The sequence below is a fragment of the Salvelinus fontinalis genome, chromosome 28 (genome assembly GCF_029448725.1).
Source record: "Salvelinus fontinalis isolate EN_2023a chromosome 28, ASM2944872v1, whole genome shotgun sequence".
Classification (NCBI taxonomy): Eukaryota; Metazoa; Chordata; class Actinopteri; order Salmoniformes; family Salmonidae; genus Salvelinus; species Salvelinus fontinalis.
In genome coordinates this window covers 48654989-48673857 of record NC_074692.1, presented here as the reverse complement: position 1 = coordinate 48673857, position 18869 = coordinate 48654989, and the positions used below count along the sequence as shown (strand labels likewise).

At 43.0% G+C, this 18869-nt stretch overlaps 1 protein-coding gene across 1 annotated transcript; it reads right to left on the bottom strand.

The window, feature by feature from the left end:
* Positions 1-3134: 3134 nt before the first annotated feature.
* Positions 3135-15907, bottom strand: LOC129825796 (doublesex- and mab-3-related transcription factor 3-like). The gene is made up of 2 exons (XM_055885938.1): positions 15441-15907; positions 3135-3142 (listed from the first exon to the last, which is right to left on the bottom strand). The coding sequence occupies exons 1-2, from the start codon at positions 15823-15825 to the stop codon at positions 3135-3137; spliced, it is 393 nt and encodes a 130-aa protein (XP_055741913.1). The 5' UTR covers positions 15826-15907.
* Between the last annotated feature and the right edge of the window lie 2962 nt (positions 15908-18869).

Here is an 18869-nt window from a genome sequence, read left to right as displayed (position 1 = left end):
GTTCATGAAAAATGGTTGCTAGCTAGCTAGACCAGCTGGAGATATTACTTAGCTAGGCCTATTCCCTGTCTCCGAGTTCATGAAAAATGGTTGCTAGCTAGCTAGACCAGCTGGAGATATTACTTAGCTAGGCCTATTCCCTGTCTCCGAGTTCATGAAAAATGGTTGCTAGCTAGCTAGACCAGCTGGAGATATTACTTAGCTAGGCCTATTCCCTGTCTCCGAGTTCATGAAAAATGGTTGCTAGCTAGCTAGACCAGCTGGAGATATTACTTAGCTAGGCCTATTCCCTGTCTCCGAGTTCATGAAAAATGGTTGCTAGCTAGCTAGACCAGCTGGAGATATTACTTAGCTAGGCCTATTCCCTGTCTCCGAGTTCATGAAAAATGGTTGCTAGCTAGCTAGACCAGCTGGAGATATTACTTAGCTAGGCCTATTCCCTGTCTCCGAGTTCATGAAAAATGGTTGCTAGCTAGCTAGACCAGCTGGAGATATTACTTAGCTAGGCCTATTCCCTGTCTCCGAGTTCATGAAAAATGGTTGCTAGCTAGCTAGACCAGCTGGAGATATTACTTAGCTAGGCCTATTCCCTGTCTCCGAGTTCATGAAAAATGGTTGCTAGCTAGCTAGACCAGCTGGAGATATTACTTAGCTAGGCCTATTCCCTGTCTCTGAGTTCATGAAAAATGGTTGCTAGCTAGCTAGACCAGCTGGAGATATTACTTAGCTAGGCCTATTCCCTGTCTCTGAGTTCATGAAAAATGGTTGCTAGCTAGCTAGACCAGCTGGAGATATTACTTAGCTAGGCCTATTCCCTGTCTCTGAGTTCATGAAAAATGGTTGCTAGCTAGCTAGACCAGCTGGAGATATTACTTAGCTAGGCCTATTCCCTGTCTCTGAGTTCATGAAAAATGGTTGCTAGCTAGCTAGACCAGCTGGAGATATTACTTAGCTAGGCCTATTCCCTGTCTCTGAGTTCATGAAAAATGGTTGCTAGCTAGCTAGACCAGCTGGAGATATTACTTAGCTAGGCCTATTCCCTGTCTCTGAGTTCATGAAAAATGGTTGCTAGCTAGCTAGACCAGCTGGAGATATTACTTAGCTAGGCCTATTCCCTGTCTCTGAGTTCATGAAAAATGGTTGCTAGTTAGCTAGACCAGCTGGAGATATTACTTAGCTAAGCCTATTCCCTGTCTCTGAGTTCATGAAAAATGGTTGCTAGCTAGCTAGACCAGCTGGAGATATTACTTAGCTAGGCCTATTCCCTGTCTCTGAGTTCATGAAAAATGGTTGCTAGCTAGCTAGACCAGCTGGAGATATTACTTAGCTAGGCCTATTCCCTGTCTCTGAGTTCATGAAAAATGGTTGCTAGCTAGCTAGACCAGCTGGAGATATTACTTAGCTAGGCCTATTCCCTGTCTCTGAGTTCATGAAAAATGGTTGCTAGCTAGCTAGACCAGCTGGAGATATTACTTAGCTAGGCCTATTCCCTGTCTCTGAGTTCATGAAAAATGGTTGCTAGCTAGCTAGACCAGCTGGAGATATTACTTAGCTAGGCCTATTCCCTGTCTCTGAGTTCATGAAAAATGGTTGCTAGCTAGCTAGACCAGCTGGAGATATTACTTAGCTAGGCCTATTCCCTGTCTCTGAGTTCATGAAAAATGGTTGCTAGCTAGCTAGACCAGCTGGAGATATTACTTAGCTAGGCCTATTCCCTGTCTCTGAGTTCATGAAAAATGGTTGCTAGCTAGCTAGACCAGCTGGAGATATTACTTAGCTAGGCCTATTCCCTGTCTCTGAGTTCATGAAAAATGGTTGCTAGCTAGCTAGACCAGCTGGAGATATTACTTAGCTAGGCCTATTCCCTGTCTCTGAGTTCATGAAAAATGGTTGCTAGCTAGCTAGACCAGCTGGAGATATTACTTAGCTAGGCCTATTCCCTGTCTCTGAGTTCATGAAAAATGGTTGCTAGCTAGCTAGACCAGCTGGAGATATTACTTAGCTAGGCCTATTCCCTGTCTCTGAGTTCATGAAAAATGGTTGCTAGCTAGCTAGACCAGCTGGAGATATTACTTAGCTAGGCCTATTCCCTGTCTCTGAGTTCATGAAAAATGGTTGCTAGCTAGCTAGACCAGCTGGAGATATTACTTAGCTAGGCCTATTCCCTGTCTCTGAGTTCATGAAAAATGGTTGCTAGCTAGCTAGACCAGCTGGAGATATTACTTAGCTAGGCCTATTCCCTGTCTCTGAGTTCATGAAAAATGGTTGCTAGCTAGCTAGACCAGCTGGAGATATTACTTAGCTAGGCCTATTCCCTGTCTCTGAGTTCATGAAAAATGGTTGCTAGCTAGCTAGACCAGCTGGAGATATTACTTAGCTAGGCCTATTCCCTGTCTCTGAGTTCATGAAAAATGGTTGCTATCTAGCTAGTCCAGCTGGAGATATTACTTAGCTAGGCCTATTCCCTGTCTCTGAGTTCATGAAAAATGGTTGCTATCTAGCTAGCTAGTTGGCAAGGTTATAACTATTACTTTTATGGTGTTTCAGTTGCTGTATGATGTTTAGCCTAATTGTATCTATGAGTTAGCTACCTAGTCTCAATCTGGATACAGACACAGTTATTATAGGTAGCTATAGCTAGCTAGTCTCAGTCTGGATACAGACACAGTTACTTTAGGTGGCTATCTCTAGCTAGCTAGCTACATTTGATATGAAAGGAGTGTCTCAAATGTTCATCCAAGTTTAGGCAATCCATTTTGACTCTCCGCTTAAACGTTTTTGTCTTTGTCCCCCAGATAGTACAGGCGGCATGGCCCTGAGGATGCTTCTTCTACCACCAGTGAAGGTCCAGTCCTTCAGAAAGTAGTCATACCCCTTGGCTAATTTCGCATTTTGTTGTGTTGCAGCTTGAATTCCAAATATATATATTTTTTCTTCTTACCAATCTACACACAATACCCCATAATTACAAAATAAAACATGTATGTTTTTAGTTATTTTTTATTATTTTTTTGAAAATGAAATACAGAAATAACCACCTACATCAGTATTCACACTCCTGAGTCAATACTTTCTGGGTAAATCTAAGAGCTTTCCACACCTGGATTGTACAACATTTACACATTATTACCAAGTCAAGACCCTGGAGGGGGACGAGTCAAGTCCGAGACCAGAAAAATGTGTGTCCAATTCAAGACCATGCTAATAATTGTGTCAAATCAGCACCATAATAAATTAGAAAATGTCCAGTATTTCTATGTTCATATTTCAGAACAACATATGGATTCTGCAGACATTCAGAATGGTCATCCACCCTATAAATTGTCACTAACCCAAACAGGTGTATAATAGATAAAAATACAAAATATGTTACAGCTTTTCCCTACCAGTAAAAAAAGAACATTCTGTAACACTTTACTTGATATCCAGTGTCATAACCTCTTATGGCTGCAGGGGCAGTATTGAGTAGTTTGGATGAAAGGTGCACAGAGGTGCCCATATTAAACGGCCTGCTCCTTAGTCCCAGTTGCTAATATATGCATTATGCATAATGCATATATGCATTATTATTCAAATTGGATAGAAAACACTCTGAAGTTTCTAAAACTGTTTGAATTATGTCTGTGAGCATAACAGAACTCATATGGCAGGCAAAAACCTGAGAAGTTCCACTTCCTGTTTGAATTGTTTCTGAGGTGTCAGATTTTCAACCAAGCTCTCAATTGAAATGACAGCGAGATATAGATGAGTTTTCACTTCCTACGGCTTCCACTAGATGTCAATAGTCAACAGAACTTTGTCTGATGACTCTAATGTGAAGGGGGGCCGAAGGAGACAGGAATGAGAAATCACTTCCACGGGCTGATCATGCATTCACCATGCGCCTTCACATGAGTAGGACGTCCGTTCCATCGCTCAACTGAAGTCAATTTAATTTTCCGGTTGGAATGTTATTCAAGATGTATTTTAACAACATTCTAAAATTTGATTCAGTACATCGTTTGACATGTTTCTACTGACTGTTACGGAACTTTTGGACATTTCGTCACGTTATAGTGGAGGCGCTTTCTGACTTTGGAATTGTTTACCGAAGGAGTGAACCAAAGTAGCTACTTGGACATAAATAACGGACATTATTGAACAAATCAAGCATTTATTGTGGACCTGGGATTCCTAGGACTGCATTCTGATGAAGTTCATCAAAGGTAAGGAAACATTTATCATGTATTTTCTGGTTTCTGTTGAGTCCAACATGGCGGCTAATTTGGCTATTGTTCTGAGCTTATTATTGCATGATTTGCTTTTTCCATAAGGTTTTTTTGAAATCTGACACAGCGGTTGCATTAAGGAGAGGTATATCTATAATTCCATGTGTATAACTTGTATTATCATCTACATTTATGATGAGTATTTCTGTTGAAACGATGTGGCTATGCACTATCACTGGATGTTTTTGGAACTAGTGAATCTAACGCTTCAATTTAAAGTCAGATTTTTTTGTTATAAAAATGAACTTTATCAAACAAAACATGCATGTATTGTGTAACATGAAGTCCAATGAGTGTCATCTGATGAAGATAATCAAAGGTTAGTGATTAGTTTTATCTCTATTTCTGCTTTTTCTGACTGCTATCTTTCGCTGGAAAAATGGCTGTGCTTATTGTGGTTTGATGGTGACCCAACATAATCGTTTGTAGTGCTTTCGCTGAAAAACATATTTGAAATCGGACACTTTGGTGGGATTAACAACCAGAATACCTTTAAAATGATATAAAACACATGTATGCTTGAGGAATTTTAATTATGAGATTTCTGCTTTTTTATTTGGTGCCCTCCACTTTATCTGGCTGCTGTCAAATCGCATGCAGCCATAAGAAGATAACGATGTCATAACTATGTCATAATGGGTCATAACAGCTGACATAACTTGTCATAACCTGTCATAATATTGTCATAACCCTGTCATGACCGATATATTTACACCTTTCGTTTGAAAGTTTGTATCTTAACTCCTTTGTTGCTGTTATAATGAATTCTTTACAGTCATGTTTTTTTCATCAATTATGACCATCACGATCATATCAGCCAGATAGGCCTGTCACATATAGGCCCTTATGTCAGTCCTCAGTCACGAAGAGGGTGTCTTGTCCTGCTCCTGCATTCATCCCAGTCATCAGAAACAGAGCATTGGGGTAGGTACATGTCTGACGTCAACATGTGCGCATTAACAATGTTAATTTAATCTGGTCAATAGATATATATATATAACATACTGTTGACATGTAGGCTATGGTGTAATGGGATGTTTTGCCTTGTGTGGTAGGTTCTGTGGGTTTTGACACTTATGTAGGTGTCATAACCAGATATGAAATAACTCAATATATGTCACAACAGGTCTAAATGTGTTATGACCATATTATAACAGTTATAACAAGTTATGTCAGCTGTTATGACATAATATGACATGGTTATGACTGGACTGTGTCATAACGTGTTATGATACTGGGTGTCAAAGTAAAATGTTCCGGAAATTCTTACAAGCAACAAAGTTTTGGGAAATGTTTTAAGATGCAGTATGTTACTTTTTGCGCAACTGACCAAATTCACACAAATGTGAATTATAGATATGTTCTATGTGTTATAGATCTGTCATTCTCATTAGAGGTAGATCTGTTCTATGTGTTATAGATCTGTCATTCTCATTAGAGGTAGATCTGTTCTATGTGTTATAGATCTGTCATTCTCATTAGAGGTAGATCTGTTCTATGTGGTATATATCTGTCATTCTAAGAAGAGGTAGATCTGTTCTATGTGTTATAGATCTGTCATTCTCATTAGAGGTAGATCTGTTCTATGTGTTATACATCTGTCATTCTCATTAGAGGTAGATCTGTTCTATGTGTTATGGATCTGTCATTCTCATTGAAAGTCAGTCTAAGAAGAGGTAGATCTGTTCTATGTGTTATGGATCTGTCATTCTCATTGAAAGCCAGTCTAAGAAGATGTAGATCTGTTCTATGTGTTATGGATCTGTCATTCTCATTGAAAGCCAGTCTAAGAAGATGTAGATCTGTTCTATGTGCACTATTTCTATGCTTCCCGTTCTTATTTTTTTTTGCTTTTACCATCTTTTACTTTGGGTTTCGTACACCAGCTTCAAAACAGCTGGAAATACTATATTTTTGGTTTTCGAAAATATATTTCACAGTGGTTTAGATCGTACAATGACTCTCAACACTATCCTTGCTTGTTTTGTCATAGAAACTGAAATTAACTATTAGAGTTTTTGCAACCAGGAAATGGCGATTTCTGCATGATGCACCTTTAATCTAAAGCAAAGGACAGTAGGTAACTAAGGTTACGAGAAAGGAAGGAAGCCCATGTTTCAATAGTCAATAAGATATTAATATGTCATGAAATCTCTGGCATGCTCACGGTTCCTCCATAATCTCTGGCATGCTCACGGTTCCTCTATAATCTCTGACATGCTCACGGTTCCTCCATAATCTCTGACATGCTCACGTTTCCTCCATAATCTCTGGCATGCTCACGTTTCCTCCATAATCTCTGGCATGCTCATGTTTCCTCCATAATCTCTGGCATGCTCACGTTTCCTCCATAATCTCTGGCATGCTCACGTTTCCTCCATAATCTCTGGCATGCTCACGTTTCCTCCATAATCTCTGGCATGCTCACGTTTCCTCCATAATCTCTGGCATGCTCACGTTTCCTCCATAATCTCTGGCATGCTCACGGTTCCTCCATAATCTCTGACATGCTCACGTTTCCTCCATAATCTCTGGCATGCTCACGTTTCCTCCATAATCTCTGGCATGCTCATGTTTCCTCCATAATCTCTGGCATGCTCACGTTTCCTCCATAATCTCTGGCATGCTCACGTTTCCTCCATAATCTCTGGCATGCTCACGTTTCCTCCATAATCTCTGGCATGCTCACGTTTCCTCCATAATCTCTGGCATGCTCACGTTTCCTCCATAATCTCTGGCATGCTCATGTTTCCTCCATAATCTCTGACATGCTCACGTTTCCTCCATAATCTCTGACATGCTCACGATTCCTCCATAATCTCTGGCATGCTCACGTTTCCTCCATAATCTCTGGCATGCTCACGATTCCTCCATAATCTCTGACATGCTCACGTTTCCTCCATAATCTCTGACATGCTCACGGTTCGTCTATAATCTCTGGCATGCTCACGTTTCCTCCATAATCTCTGGCATGCTCACGTTTCCTCCATAATCTCTGGCATGCTCACGTTTCCTCCATAATCTCTGACATGCTCACGTTTCCTCCATAATCTCTGACATGCTCACGTTTCCTCCATAATCTCTGACATGCTCACGTTTCCTCCATAATCTCTGGCATGCTCACGTTTCCTCCATAATCTCTGACATGCTCACGTTTCCTCCATAATCTCTGACATGCTCACGGTTCCTCCATAATCTCTGACATGCTCACGTTTCCTCCATAATCTCTGACATGCTCAGGTGAGAGAGGGAACAGCTGGCTCTGGTCTATTTATTATCCTCTCCCCACCCTCCCCGACCAGAAGAAAATAGCTGGTGAGATGTCTCCTTTCTCTACCACACAGGTGTCAAACTCATTCCACAGAGGGCCGAGTGTCTGTGGGTTTTGGTTCCTCCCTTGTACTTGAATGATGAATTTAAGTCACTAATTAGTTTGGAACTCCCCAAACCTGGATGTCCAGGGCTTCATTGAAAGGAAAAAACTAAAATCTGCAGACAATAGGCCCTCCATGGAATGAGTTTGATACCCCTGCTCTACCATATCTTGGGCACCCCTTCTGCCGGCATGGGAAATAAGTAGACCAGAGCGGCCACGCCCTGACCAGAAAAATTAGGGAGTGGGATGTCTCGGTTTCTTAACCTTATCTGACTGTAAATCTGGTTGTTTTACTCCACTGGTCTCGGCTGGTCTCGGGGAGAAATCACGAGTCCTCATTGTCCGAGACGAAGTCAGAGTCAAGACCGAGTAAAAATGTATCCAACACCAAGCTAAGTAACCTCAACTCCATGATGTACGATGGAGTTGAGCAGTGACTAGTGTGGGTGGACTGTAGCTTCGACGTCGATGGAGTTGAGCAGTGACTAGTGTGGGTGGACTGTAGCTTCGAGGTCGATGGAGTTGAGCAGTGACTAGTGTGGGTGGACTGTAGCTTCGAGGTCGATGGAGTTGAGCAGTGACTAGTGTGGGTGGACTGTAGCTTCGAGGTCGATGGAGTTGAGCAGTGACTAGTGTGGGTGGACTGTAGCTTCGACGTCGATGGAGTTGAGCAGTGACTAGTGTGGGTGGACTGTAGCTTCGACGTCGATGGAGTTGAGCAGTGACTAGTGTGGGTGGACTGTAGCTTCGACGTCGATGGAGTTGAGCAGTGACTAGTGTGGGTGGACTGTAGCTTCGAGGTCGATGGAGTTGAGCAGTGACTAGTGTGGGTGGACTGTAGCTTCGAGGTCGATGGAGTTGAGCAGTGACTAGTGTGGGTGGACTGTAGCTTCGAGGTCGATGGAGTTGAGCAGTGACTAGTGTGGGTGGACTGTAGCTTCGACGTCGATGGAGTTGAGCAGTGACTAGTGTGGGTGGACTGTAGCTTCGACGTCGATGGAGTTGAGCAGTGACTAGTGTGGGTGGACTGTAGCTTCAACGTCGATGGAGTTGAGCAGTGACTAGTGTGGGTGGACTGTAGCTTCAACGTCGATGGAGTTGAGCAGTGTCTAGTGTGGGTGGACTGTAGCTTCAACGTCGATGGAGTTGAGCAGTGACTAGTGTGGGTGGACTGTAGCTTCAACGTCGATGGAGTTGAGCAGTGACTAGTGTGGGTGGACTGTAGCTTCGAGGTCGATGGAGTTGAGCAGTGACTAGTGTGGGTGGACTGTAGCTTCGAGGTCGATGGAGTTGAGCAGTGACTAGTGTGGGTGGACTGTAGCTTCGAGGTCGATGGAGTTGAGCAGTGACTAGTGTGGGTGGACTGTAGCTTCGACGTCGATGGAGTTGAGCAGTGACTAGTGTGGGTGGACTGTAGCTTCGACGTCGATGGAGTTGAGCAGTGACTAGTGTGGGTGGACTGTAGCTTCGACGTCGATGGAGTTGAGCAGTGACTAGTGTGGGTGGACTGTAGCTTCAACGTCGATGGAGTTGAGCAGTGTCTAGTGTGGGTGGACTGTAGCTTCAACGTCGATGGAGTTGAGCAGTGACTAGTGTGGGTGGACTGTAGCTTCAACGTCGATGGAGTTGAGCAGTGACTAGTGTGGATGGCCTGTAGCTTCGACGTCGATGGAGTTGAGCAGTGACTAGTGTGGGTGGACTGTAGCTTCGAGGTCGATGGAGTTGAGCAGTGACTAGTGTGGGTGGACTGTAGCTTCGAGGTCGATGGAGTTGAGCAGTGACTAGTGTGGGTGGACTGTAGCTTCGACGTCGATGGAGTTGAGCAGTGACTAGTGTGGGTGGACTGTAGCTTCGACGTCGATGGAGTTGAGCAGTGACTAGTGTGGGTGGACTGTAGCTTCGACGTCGATGGAGTTGAGCAGTGACTAGTGTGGGTGGACTGTAGCTTCAACGTCGATGGAGTTGAGCAGTGTCTAGTGTGGGTGGACTGTAGCTTCAACGTCGATGGAGTTGAGCAGTGACTAGTGTGGGTGGACTGTAGCTTCAACGTCGATGGAGTTGAGCAGTGACTAGTGTGGGTGGACTGTAGCTTCGAGGTCGATGGAGTTGAGCAGTGACTAGTGTGGGTGGACTGTAGCTTCGAGGTCGATGGAGTTGAGCAGTGACTAGTGTGGGTGGACTGTAGCTTCAACGTCGATGGAGTTGAGCAGTGACTAGTGTGGGTGGACTGTAGCTTCGAGGTCGATGGAGTTGAGCAGTGACTAGTGTGGGTGGACTGTAGCTTCGAGGTCGATGGAGTTGAGCAGTGACTAGTGTGGGTGGACTGTAGCTTCGAGGTCGATGGAGTTGAGCAGTGACTAGTGTGGGTGGACTGTAGCTTCGACGTCGATGGAGTTGAGCAGTGACTAGTGTGGGTGGACTGTAGCTTCGACGTCGATGGAGTTGAGCAGTGACTAGTGTGGGTGGACTGTAGCTTCGACGTCGATGGAGTTGAGCAGTGACTAGTGTGGGTGGACTGTAGCTTCAACGTCGATGGAGTTGAGCAGTGTCTAGTGTGGGTGGACTGTAGCTTCAACGTCGATGGAGTTGAGCAGTGACTAGTGTGGGTGGACTGTAGCTTCAACGTCGATGGAGTTGAGCAGTGACTAGTGTGGATGGCCTGTAGCTTCGACGTCGATGGAGTTGAGCAGTGACTAGTGTGGGTGGACTGTAGCTTCGAGGTCGATGGAGTTGAGCAGTGACTAGTGTGGGTGGACTGTAGCTTCGAGGTCGATGGAGTTGAGCAGTGACTAGTGTGGGTGGACTGTAGCTTCGACGTCGATGGAGTTGAGCAGTGACTAGTGTGGGTGGACTGTAGCTTCGAGGTCGATGGAGTTGAGCAGTGACTAGTGTGGGTGGACTGTAGCTTCGAGGTCGATGGAGTTGAGCAGTGACTAGTGTGGGTGGACTGTAGCTTCGACGTCGATGGAATTGAGCAGTGACTAGTGTAAACGGCCTGTAGCTTCGACGTCGATGGAGTTGAGCAGTGACTAGTGTGGACGGCCTGTAGCTTCGACGTCGATGGAGTTGAGCAGTGACTCGTGTGGGTGGACTGTAGCTTCGAGGTCGATGGAGTTGAGCAGTGACTAGTGTGGGTGGACTGTAGCTTCGAGGTTGATGGAGTTGAGCAGTGACTAGTGTGGGCGGCCTGTAGATTCGAGGTCGATGGAGTTGAGCAGTGACTAGTGTGGAGGGACTGTAGCTTCGAGGTCGATGGAGTTGAGCAGTGACTAGTGTGGAGGGACTGTAGCTTCAACGTCGATGGAGTTGAGCAGTGACTAGTGTGGACGGCCTGTAGCTTCAACGTCGATGGAGTTGAGCAGTGACTAGTGTGGACGGCCTGTAGCTTCGACGGCGATGGAGTTGAGCAGTGACTAGTGTGGACGGCCTGTAGCTTCGACGTCGATGGAGTTGATCAGTGACTAGTGTGGACGGCCTGTAGCTTCGACGACGATGGAGTTGAGCTGTGACTAGTGTGGGCGGATGACATAGCAGGCCATTGAGGAGAATGATGACCCCTTTTCCAATGTGGCATCAATCAGCCTTCCAACGATGGCCTGCCTTTTGAAGAGGCAGCAGGTTTCTATGAAAGAGGTTCACCTGTTGCCTTTTGAGAGAAACAACGACCGGGTGAAACAACTGCACTATTTAGAGGACTGAGTGGCGCAGCAGTCTAAGGCACCGCATCGCAGTGCAAGAGGCATCACTACAGACCCGGGTTCGATCCCGGGCTGTATCACTCATATCTCCCTCACTAGCTTTAAGCACCAGCTCACAGATCACTACACCTGTACATAGCCCATCCAACTACCCCATACTGTTATTTATCTTGCTCCTTTGCACCCCAGTATCTCTACTTGCACACTCATCTTCTGCACATCTATCACTCCAGTGTTTAATTGCTAAATTGTAATTATTTAGCCACTATGGCCTATTAATTGCCTTACCTCCCTTATACTACCTCATTTGCACACATTGTATATACACTTTTTATATTGTATTATTGACTGTATGTTTGTTTTACTCCATGTGTAACTCTGTGTTGTTGTTTGTGTCGAACTGCTTTGCTTTATCTTGGCCAGGTCGCAATTGTAAATGAGAACTTGTTCTCAACTAGCCTACCTGGTTAAATAAAGGTGTTCTCAACTAGCCTACCTGGTTAAATAAAGGTGTTCTCAACTAGCCTACCTGGTTAAATAAAGGTGTTCTCAACTAGCCTACCTGGTTAAATAAAGGTGTTCTCAACTAGCCTACCTGGTTAAATAAAGGTGTTCTCAACTAGCCTACCTGGTTAAATAAAGGTGTTCTCAACTAGCCTACCTGGTTAAATAAAGGTGTTCTCAACTAGCCTACCTGGTTAAATAAAGGTGTTCTCAACTAGCCTACCTGGTTAAATAAAGGTGTTCTCAACTAGCCTACCTGGTTAAATAAAGGTGTTCTCAACTAGCCTACCTGGTTAAATAAAGGTGTTCTCAACTAGCCTACCTGGTTAAATAAAGGTGAAATATATATATTTTTTTTTTAAATCACATCCAGCGGTGATCGGAGTCCCATAGAACGGCGCACAATTGGCCCAGCGTTGTCCGGGTTACGGGAGGGTTTGGCCGGGGTAGGCCATCACTGTAAATAACAATTTGTTCTTAACTGACTTGCCTAGTTAAATAAATGTTAATTTAAAATTACAAATACTGTTACTATTTGATGCACATGCTACTTCAAAATATCATATTGGAACTAAACTGTAAAAATAACTAACCAAAATATATTTTCAGAGGGTGATGGAGCTTGACGCTACTTTAGACCAGCGTTGATGAATCAGGCTTAAACCTGACAACAACTAGATGCCGTGGCGGAACCTCATCGGCCAACGGGTGACCGCCTGGACAGCGTTGGGGAAATATCTCCATGTCCACAGCTATGTCTGGAGATTATGTTTTTAAGATGTAGGCCATTACTTGGATGCTACAACGCTACACAGCTCGTTGTGTTTCAGAAATTGAGCAGACCTGTGTGGGACAATGTCCGGTTCCACCATGCAGATGTGATTCAGGCGTGGTTTGAGCCCATCCCCGATTCGTGACCCTGTACCTGCCACCATACTCTCCTTTCCTCAACCCTATTGAGATGTTTTTTCTCAGCAGGCCATGAATGAGGCATGCGACGACATCAATGCAGCCCAATGTCAAGCTTGGATACGCCATGACAAAATATTTTTTCCCGCGGTGCATAGACTGTGATGAGAATTTATGGCCAAATGCTCAAGACAGACTTGATGCAAATTAATGCGTGCTAAACGTTATATTTTATTTTCATTTCATTTAATTTGTTTAATTTAATTTCTTACATTCGATTACTGACAGCACACCTATGTTGCAATTGTGTCTGAAAAATAAAATGTTTTTTTACATGCATGATTGTAGAGGATGTCTTCACTGATCACACCTTTGATGACACATTGGATCGATTATGGAAATGATATATTGTCAATTTTGTTGGGTAATGTAAGTGTATTGTCTAATGTGAAAACGGTGTAATTTACAGTACTGCAGCATATTACTTTCAGCTCTTCTAAGGACGATTTGAAAAGGTATCTTGAAACATCTTTGCTATTGGATTAACAGGTATTTAAAACGACTAAATTGAAAGATATTATGTTGTGTTTTGGCGTTTAAACCAATGTTGTCATTACATTTCACAATAAACGTATATTTTGAATCAATGGTTGTGTGGTGATAGATGTTTACAATCCAAATAAATGCACAATGACAGGTTTTGAATGAAGGACTGGCTGCGTTACAAGTGTGACCAGTTTTATGTTTTGTACTAAGACTTGTGAAAATGTACCACATACTTGTGAAAATAGTACCAACGCGATTTTAAAAAATGTAGGAAAAACTACGGATTTCAGCACCCAAGAAATAGCTCGCATTTACACATGACATTATCCTATTCTTTGTGCTGAAATATTCATTTTATGTGTCGTCGGAGCTCCAGTCCGGTCACACTAATCGCAGATCAACTCCATCGTACATCACGGAGTTGAGTTTGTCGGTTATCAAGACCGAGACACTCAATATGTGGTCTGGGGACCGGACTCAGTACTACAACACCGTAAACCATGCACATTGTCTGGACTCAACCCAATGCAGATTAAGGTCTTGCATACAGAAGTGTGTGTGTGTGTGTGTGTGTGTGTGTGTGTGTGTGTGTGTGTGTGTGTGTGTGTGTGTGTGTGTGTGTGTGTGTGTGTGTTGATTATTGTTTAGTATTGTATACTCATATTCTCTCATCTTCAGGCTGGAACAAATATGGCTGAAAATCTCCGCCAGGCGACACAAACAACCCGGGACTCGAACCCTGCGTTCTGATTCTCCGGGACAATCGCCTCTATTCCCCGGCCTTCAAAGGGCCGGCTCTGGAGCAAAATACATTATGTTTCGTTGTTGTTGTTTTACATGGATACCTGCTAGGGGAGTAGAGGGTAAAGGATTTACTTTTCTTCAGCCCCTTTCCTCGGCTTTAATTAGTAGGGCTGCTGTGATTTTCAAACGGTGCATTGCGCTTCTAAAGTTTTGGTTTATGTGTGTCCCTCATTTGTTTATCTTTTGTATGACTTCATTTTATAGCTGAAATTAATATCTGAAAATAAACATTTTATATTTTATCTATAATTTTCATTATTGGCCATATGTCATTTTAAGAATGTCATAGAATCTAGTAACGTTGTGACATTGATTGTAGTTGTTAGAAGTACCTTTATAAAAATAGCAAATGATTTAATAGAGAGAAGGTAGGAAAACAAACAGCAATAAAATAAGAAATAACCTACTGCTCGGTCAAAAATACATGAATAACAATAACCCAGCTAAAGAGTAAAAAGCAACCCTCTGCTTGGTCAAAACAACCCAGTGGCGGGTAGATATTATAGTGACGCAGCGCTGGGTTACAGAAATTACCCAAATTGGGTCATAATTGACTGAGCATTTTGTAGAGGGGATGTAAAAATCTATGAATAAAAACTAGGAGGGCAGTAACACTGTATTTTACAAACACAAAAACATTAATTTCTCATTAAAAAAAACACAAATGCGAAAAATTGTTGGATATAGCGTTCTGGAAATGACCAATGTCTATGAATGTGTCTCTGTAAGGTAGGCCACCGCTGACACAAGCCCTGGGTTCAACACCCATAACATGCTTTGGTTTGTGAGGTACAATATCACGTCTGTATTCATTTCATTTCTCAAACCAATTAACAGCCGTATAAACATTATATTAATGAAAAGAAAGCTGACTGCCTTTATGTAGTGACGCTTGTCGTTTTAGAAAGTTAATAAATAGCTTGAATATCTATGATAAAGAAATTGCCGACAACTTAAAGAAATAATTACAATAAAAGGCTATTCTTGTTTATTTTAATTTTGAGTCTAATGCAATGCGTTTTGCAATGGTGCCATTGCAGTGTTGTCATTAGCCCCAGTTTGCAGCCAATAGCCTAAATGTAGGCTACCCATGTTTAACTAAATTGTCCAAACGTCGGCTCTTTCTCAGGTATAGGTTTTGCTGTAACTTTATAAAATACAGCAGGTTTGAGATATATTTTTGTAATGATTTATATACATGTATATATATATATATGAATAAAAGTTATATATATATATATATATATCAATAAAAGTTCATAAATCAAACCTATAGGCTTAAATAAAAGCGTATTATGAATGTACTTATTATGATTATTATTATCATCATCTTACCCTGCATGTTGGCAGTCTGTTTCGAAGTCCATAGGAGGTCCATTCCTCCAGAACGGGGCGGCAGGCCCTGGTTCCCCTCGCCGGGTCCAGGCACCGTGATGCCGGGCAGAGCTCTCAGAGACTCCGGGATGAGGCTCTCCAGACTCTCGTTGGCCTGCTGTCTGCGGAGCGCCACCTGCGCCGCCATGACCCGCTGCCTCTCGATGATCAGGATGCATTTCTCGCAGGTGCAGTCCTTGAAGCGGCAGTATCGCTTGTGGCCCTTCAGCCAGGACAGGACGCCGTGGTTCCGGCACCGTGCGCACTTGGGGGTCCTCTGGAGCGGCGCTCGGGCCTGGGTCACTGGGCCCCCCATGTACAGGTAGGGCGATCCGTAGCCATTCATTTCTCACACCGTTAGTCAGCCAGTCAGTCAGTCACACACAGTCTCACTACTTTACCTCCTCAAAGTGATAGAGGCGCGAGGTGCATCTGATAAGGGCGTGTGCACGCGGGCCGGGCCAGGCAGAGTAGAGTTGTCAGACAGAAGTGAGAGTGAAGAGATCAAGTCCTGTCGCTGTTCGCTACACGCTGTCCTGACTGCATGATAGGAGGTGCTGGTTGGATCCCCATCTACCTCTCCTGTCCCCTGGCAATAAAGACACACGTGCATCAGCCTCCATCTGACACGCAGTTATGGAGGCGAGTAACTAAATACTGTCGCGCATCACTGGCACCCGCTCAACGAATCCTTGGGGAGAGAGAGGTAGATGTTCCGTTGTTTCGCAGACTCTAGCGGGACAATGAATGCCACACACTTAATTAAACGTTTACATTGAACGGTTACTCGTATGGAAGAATGAATTCTGGAGTTCATAAATCAGAAGACGACGTGCTGAAGTGTAGGCCTATAGAATAAGCCTTATTTAACCTAAGTGCAATAAAGCGATGCAGCCCAGAAGACAGTTCTGTCGGTCTGTTGGGACTGTAGGCTGCAGGGCATTGACAAAACACACAGCAACAGGACTCGACATTAAGGATTGTCCGCTTGTCTAGGGCAAGTACAAAAAATTATCCGAATGGAGAAGTAAAAAAATCACAATATCAAACAATTACTCGGATCAGAACTGGACCAGGCAGCGGCGTTGCCGCAGCGCACGGCAGGGCAATGCATGTTTGACACTGAGCAAATTGCCTATATTCCTATTTGCTATAACCTATATCAATTAATATGTTATATTTACACAGCGCAAGAGAAATATGTAGACAGAGCTAAGAGCCTCAACAAAGCAGCGCAAAATATATCAGCAAGTTTCAAGTTGTTTTTGAATAACCCCAAAATATGGGAGACCTTAGGTAATAATGAGAGAGATAGAAGAAACAATAGCAATATTTAATAATCAAATGAGATATTTGAACCAACCTTACAGTTGAGCAAAGCATTAAAAGACAGAAATGATTCATGCATGCGAGGCTAGAAAAAATCCTTGCCATTGCAAACCAAACGACCAAAAGCCTAATCCTACTAACTGAAATATCATAAAAGAAATAAGAGAAGTTAAAGTTATAAATAGTATTTTATAAACTTTTCAAATAAAGTGTTTAATGTCTTAAAGTTTCCAGCTTTTAAATGGGAATAATTCTGAAAGTCGGAGTCCATGTCATTCTTCATTCACAGATTTATTTTGAATGACAAATATTTTATGCCACAAGACGTGAAATTGAGCAAACAATACCAAGATTGGAACATCTAATGACGAGTCAAATGAAAACGTAGGCTACAGCGGAGGAATACAGCGGAGGAATGCTTATGAAATAAATGCGTAGTTGGCCTAGGGATATTTAGATAGTATTCCAGCAATGTGCAACCTACCTACAGCACATATAGTAGCCTGGGCCTATTAAGAGAGGAGGAAAACAGGGGATCAGTTTATAATTATTCAGTTCTGAGGACAGCAGAGTTGCTCTGCAGCCCATGATGATTGACAGCCCGTCACAAGACGCACAGCCAGCGAAGCTCCTTAGCTGTCAATCGCTCCATCTGCACGCTTCGCCACACACAGACGCACAGATAGCCAGATAGGCCTCGGCTACTACACATCTATTTAGATCCACAGATAGCCAGATAGGCCTCGGCTACTACATATCTATATAGATCCACAGATAGGCCTCGGCTACTACACATCTATATAGATCCACAGATAGGCCTTGGCTACTACATATCTATATAGATCCACAGATAGACGTAGGCTACTACACATCTATTTTGATCCACAGATAGCCAGATAGGCCTTGGCTACTACATATCTATATAGATCCACAGATAGGCCTTGGCTACTACATATCTATATAGATCCACAGATAGGCCTTGGCTACTACATATCTATATAGATCCACAGATAGGCCTTGGCTACTACATATCTATATAGATCCACAGATAGGCCTTGGCTACTACATATCTATATAGATCCACAGATAGCCAGATAGGCCTCGGCTACTACATATCTATATAGATCCACAGATAGCCAGATAGGCCTCGGCTACTACATATCTATATAGATCCACAGATAGGCCTTGGCTACTACATATCTATATAGATCCACAGATAGGCCTTGGCTACTACATATCTATATAGATCCACAGATAGGCCTCGGCTACTACATTTCTATATAGATCCACAGATCCACCAGATAGGAACAGGCTATTCGAAAATATTTGTCTCCGCTAAATATATTTTGTCAATGTCATGATTGCTCTCATCCCTCCCGTGGCATGCCAGCCAAATGCGTAGCATACCATTTTTTTGTGAGTGACTTTTTGTTGTACATTATTTAGGAAGGCCGCTAACGGCTGATAACATCGTCTATGGGCATAAAATGATTTAATATCCCTCTCATTTTCAGTCACCCTTTTGGCAATGGTGTTAGGAACCTTTTTTTTAGTGGGGGCAAGTGGCTTCAGCTTTAGGACAAGTAAAGCATCTGTCCTACTTATCCGATGGACAAGAGGCAAAAAAAGTTAATGTCAAGTCCTGAGCAACATTGGCTGTATGAAATTATCACAGTGACTATGAAACAATTTGACTACACTCCAAACAGCCACATCGGGTTATATAAATAGTATTGGAGGTGTTGACATCACTCAAAGCTCACGGAGCAACAAGGATCGAAGGCCTATACTCAGGTGTATATGGTATTGAATTGAAAGTAGGCCTACACTAAGCCATAAAGGGAATTGGCTCTAATCTCTCAAATTCATATAGCCCTGTCTCTGCATGGCTATTTGGTTATTTCACCGGTTTCTATTTGGCACTATTTACGTAATGAAATTCTGAGCAGTAATTTTCATCATTATATTTAATTAATTCACACCAAATATAATAGGTCTACATCCGTTCGTTCTCACCATTAAACACAATCTAGTGCTATATGGACTTAATGATGTAGGGTA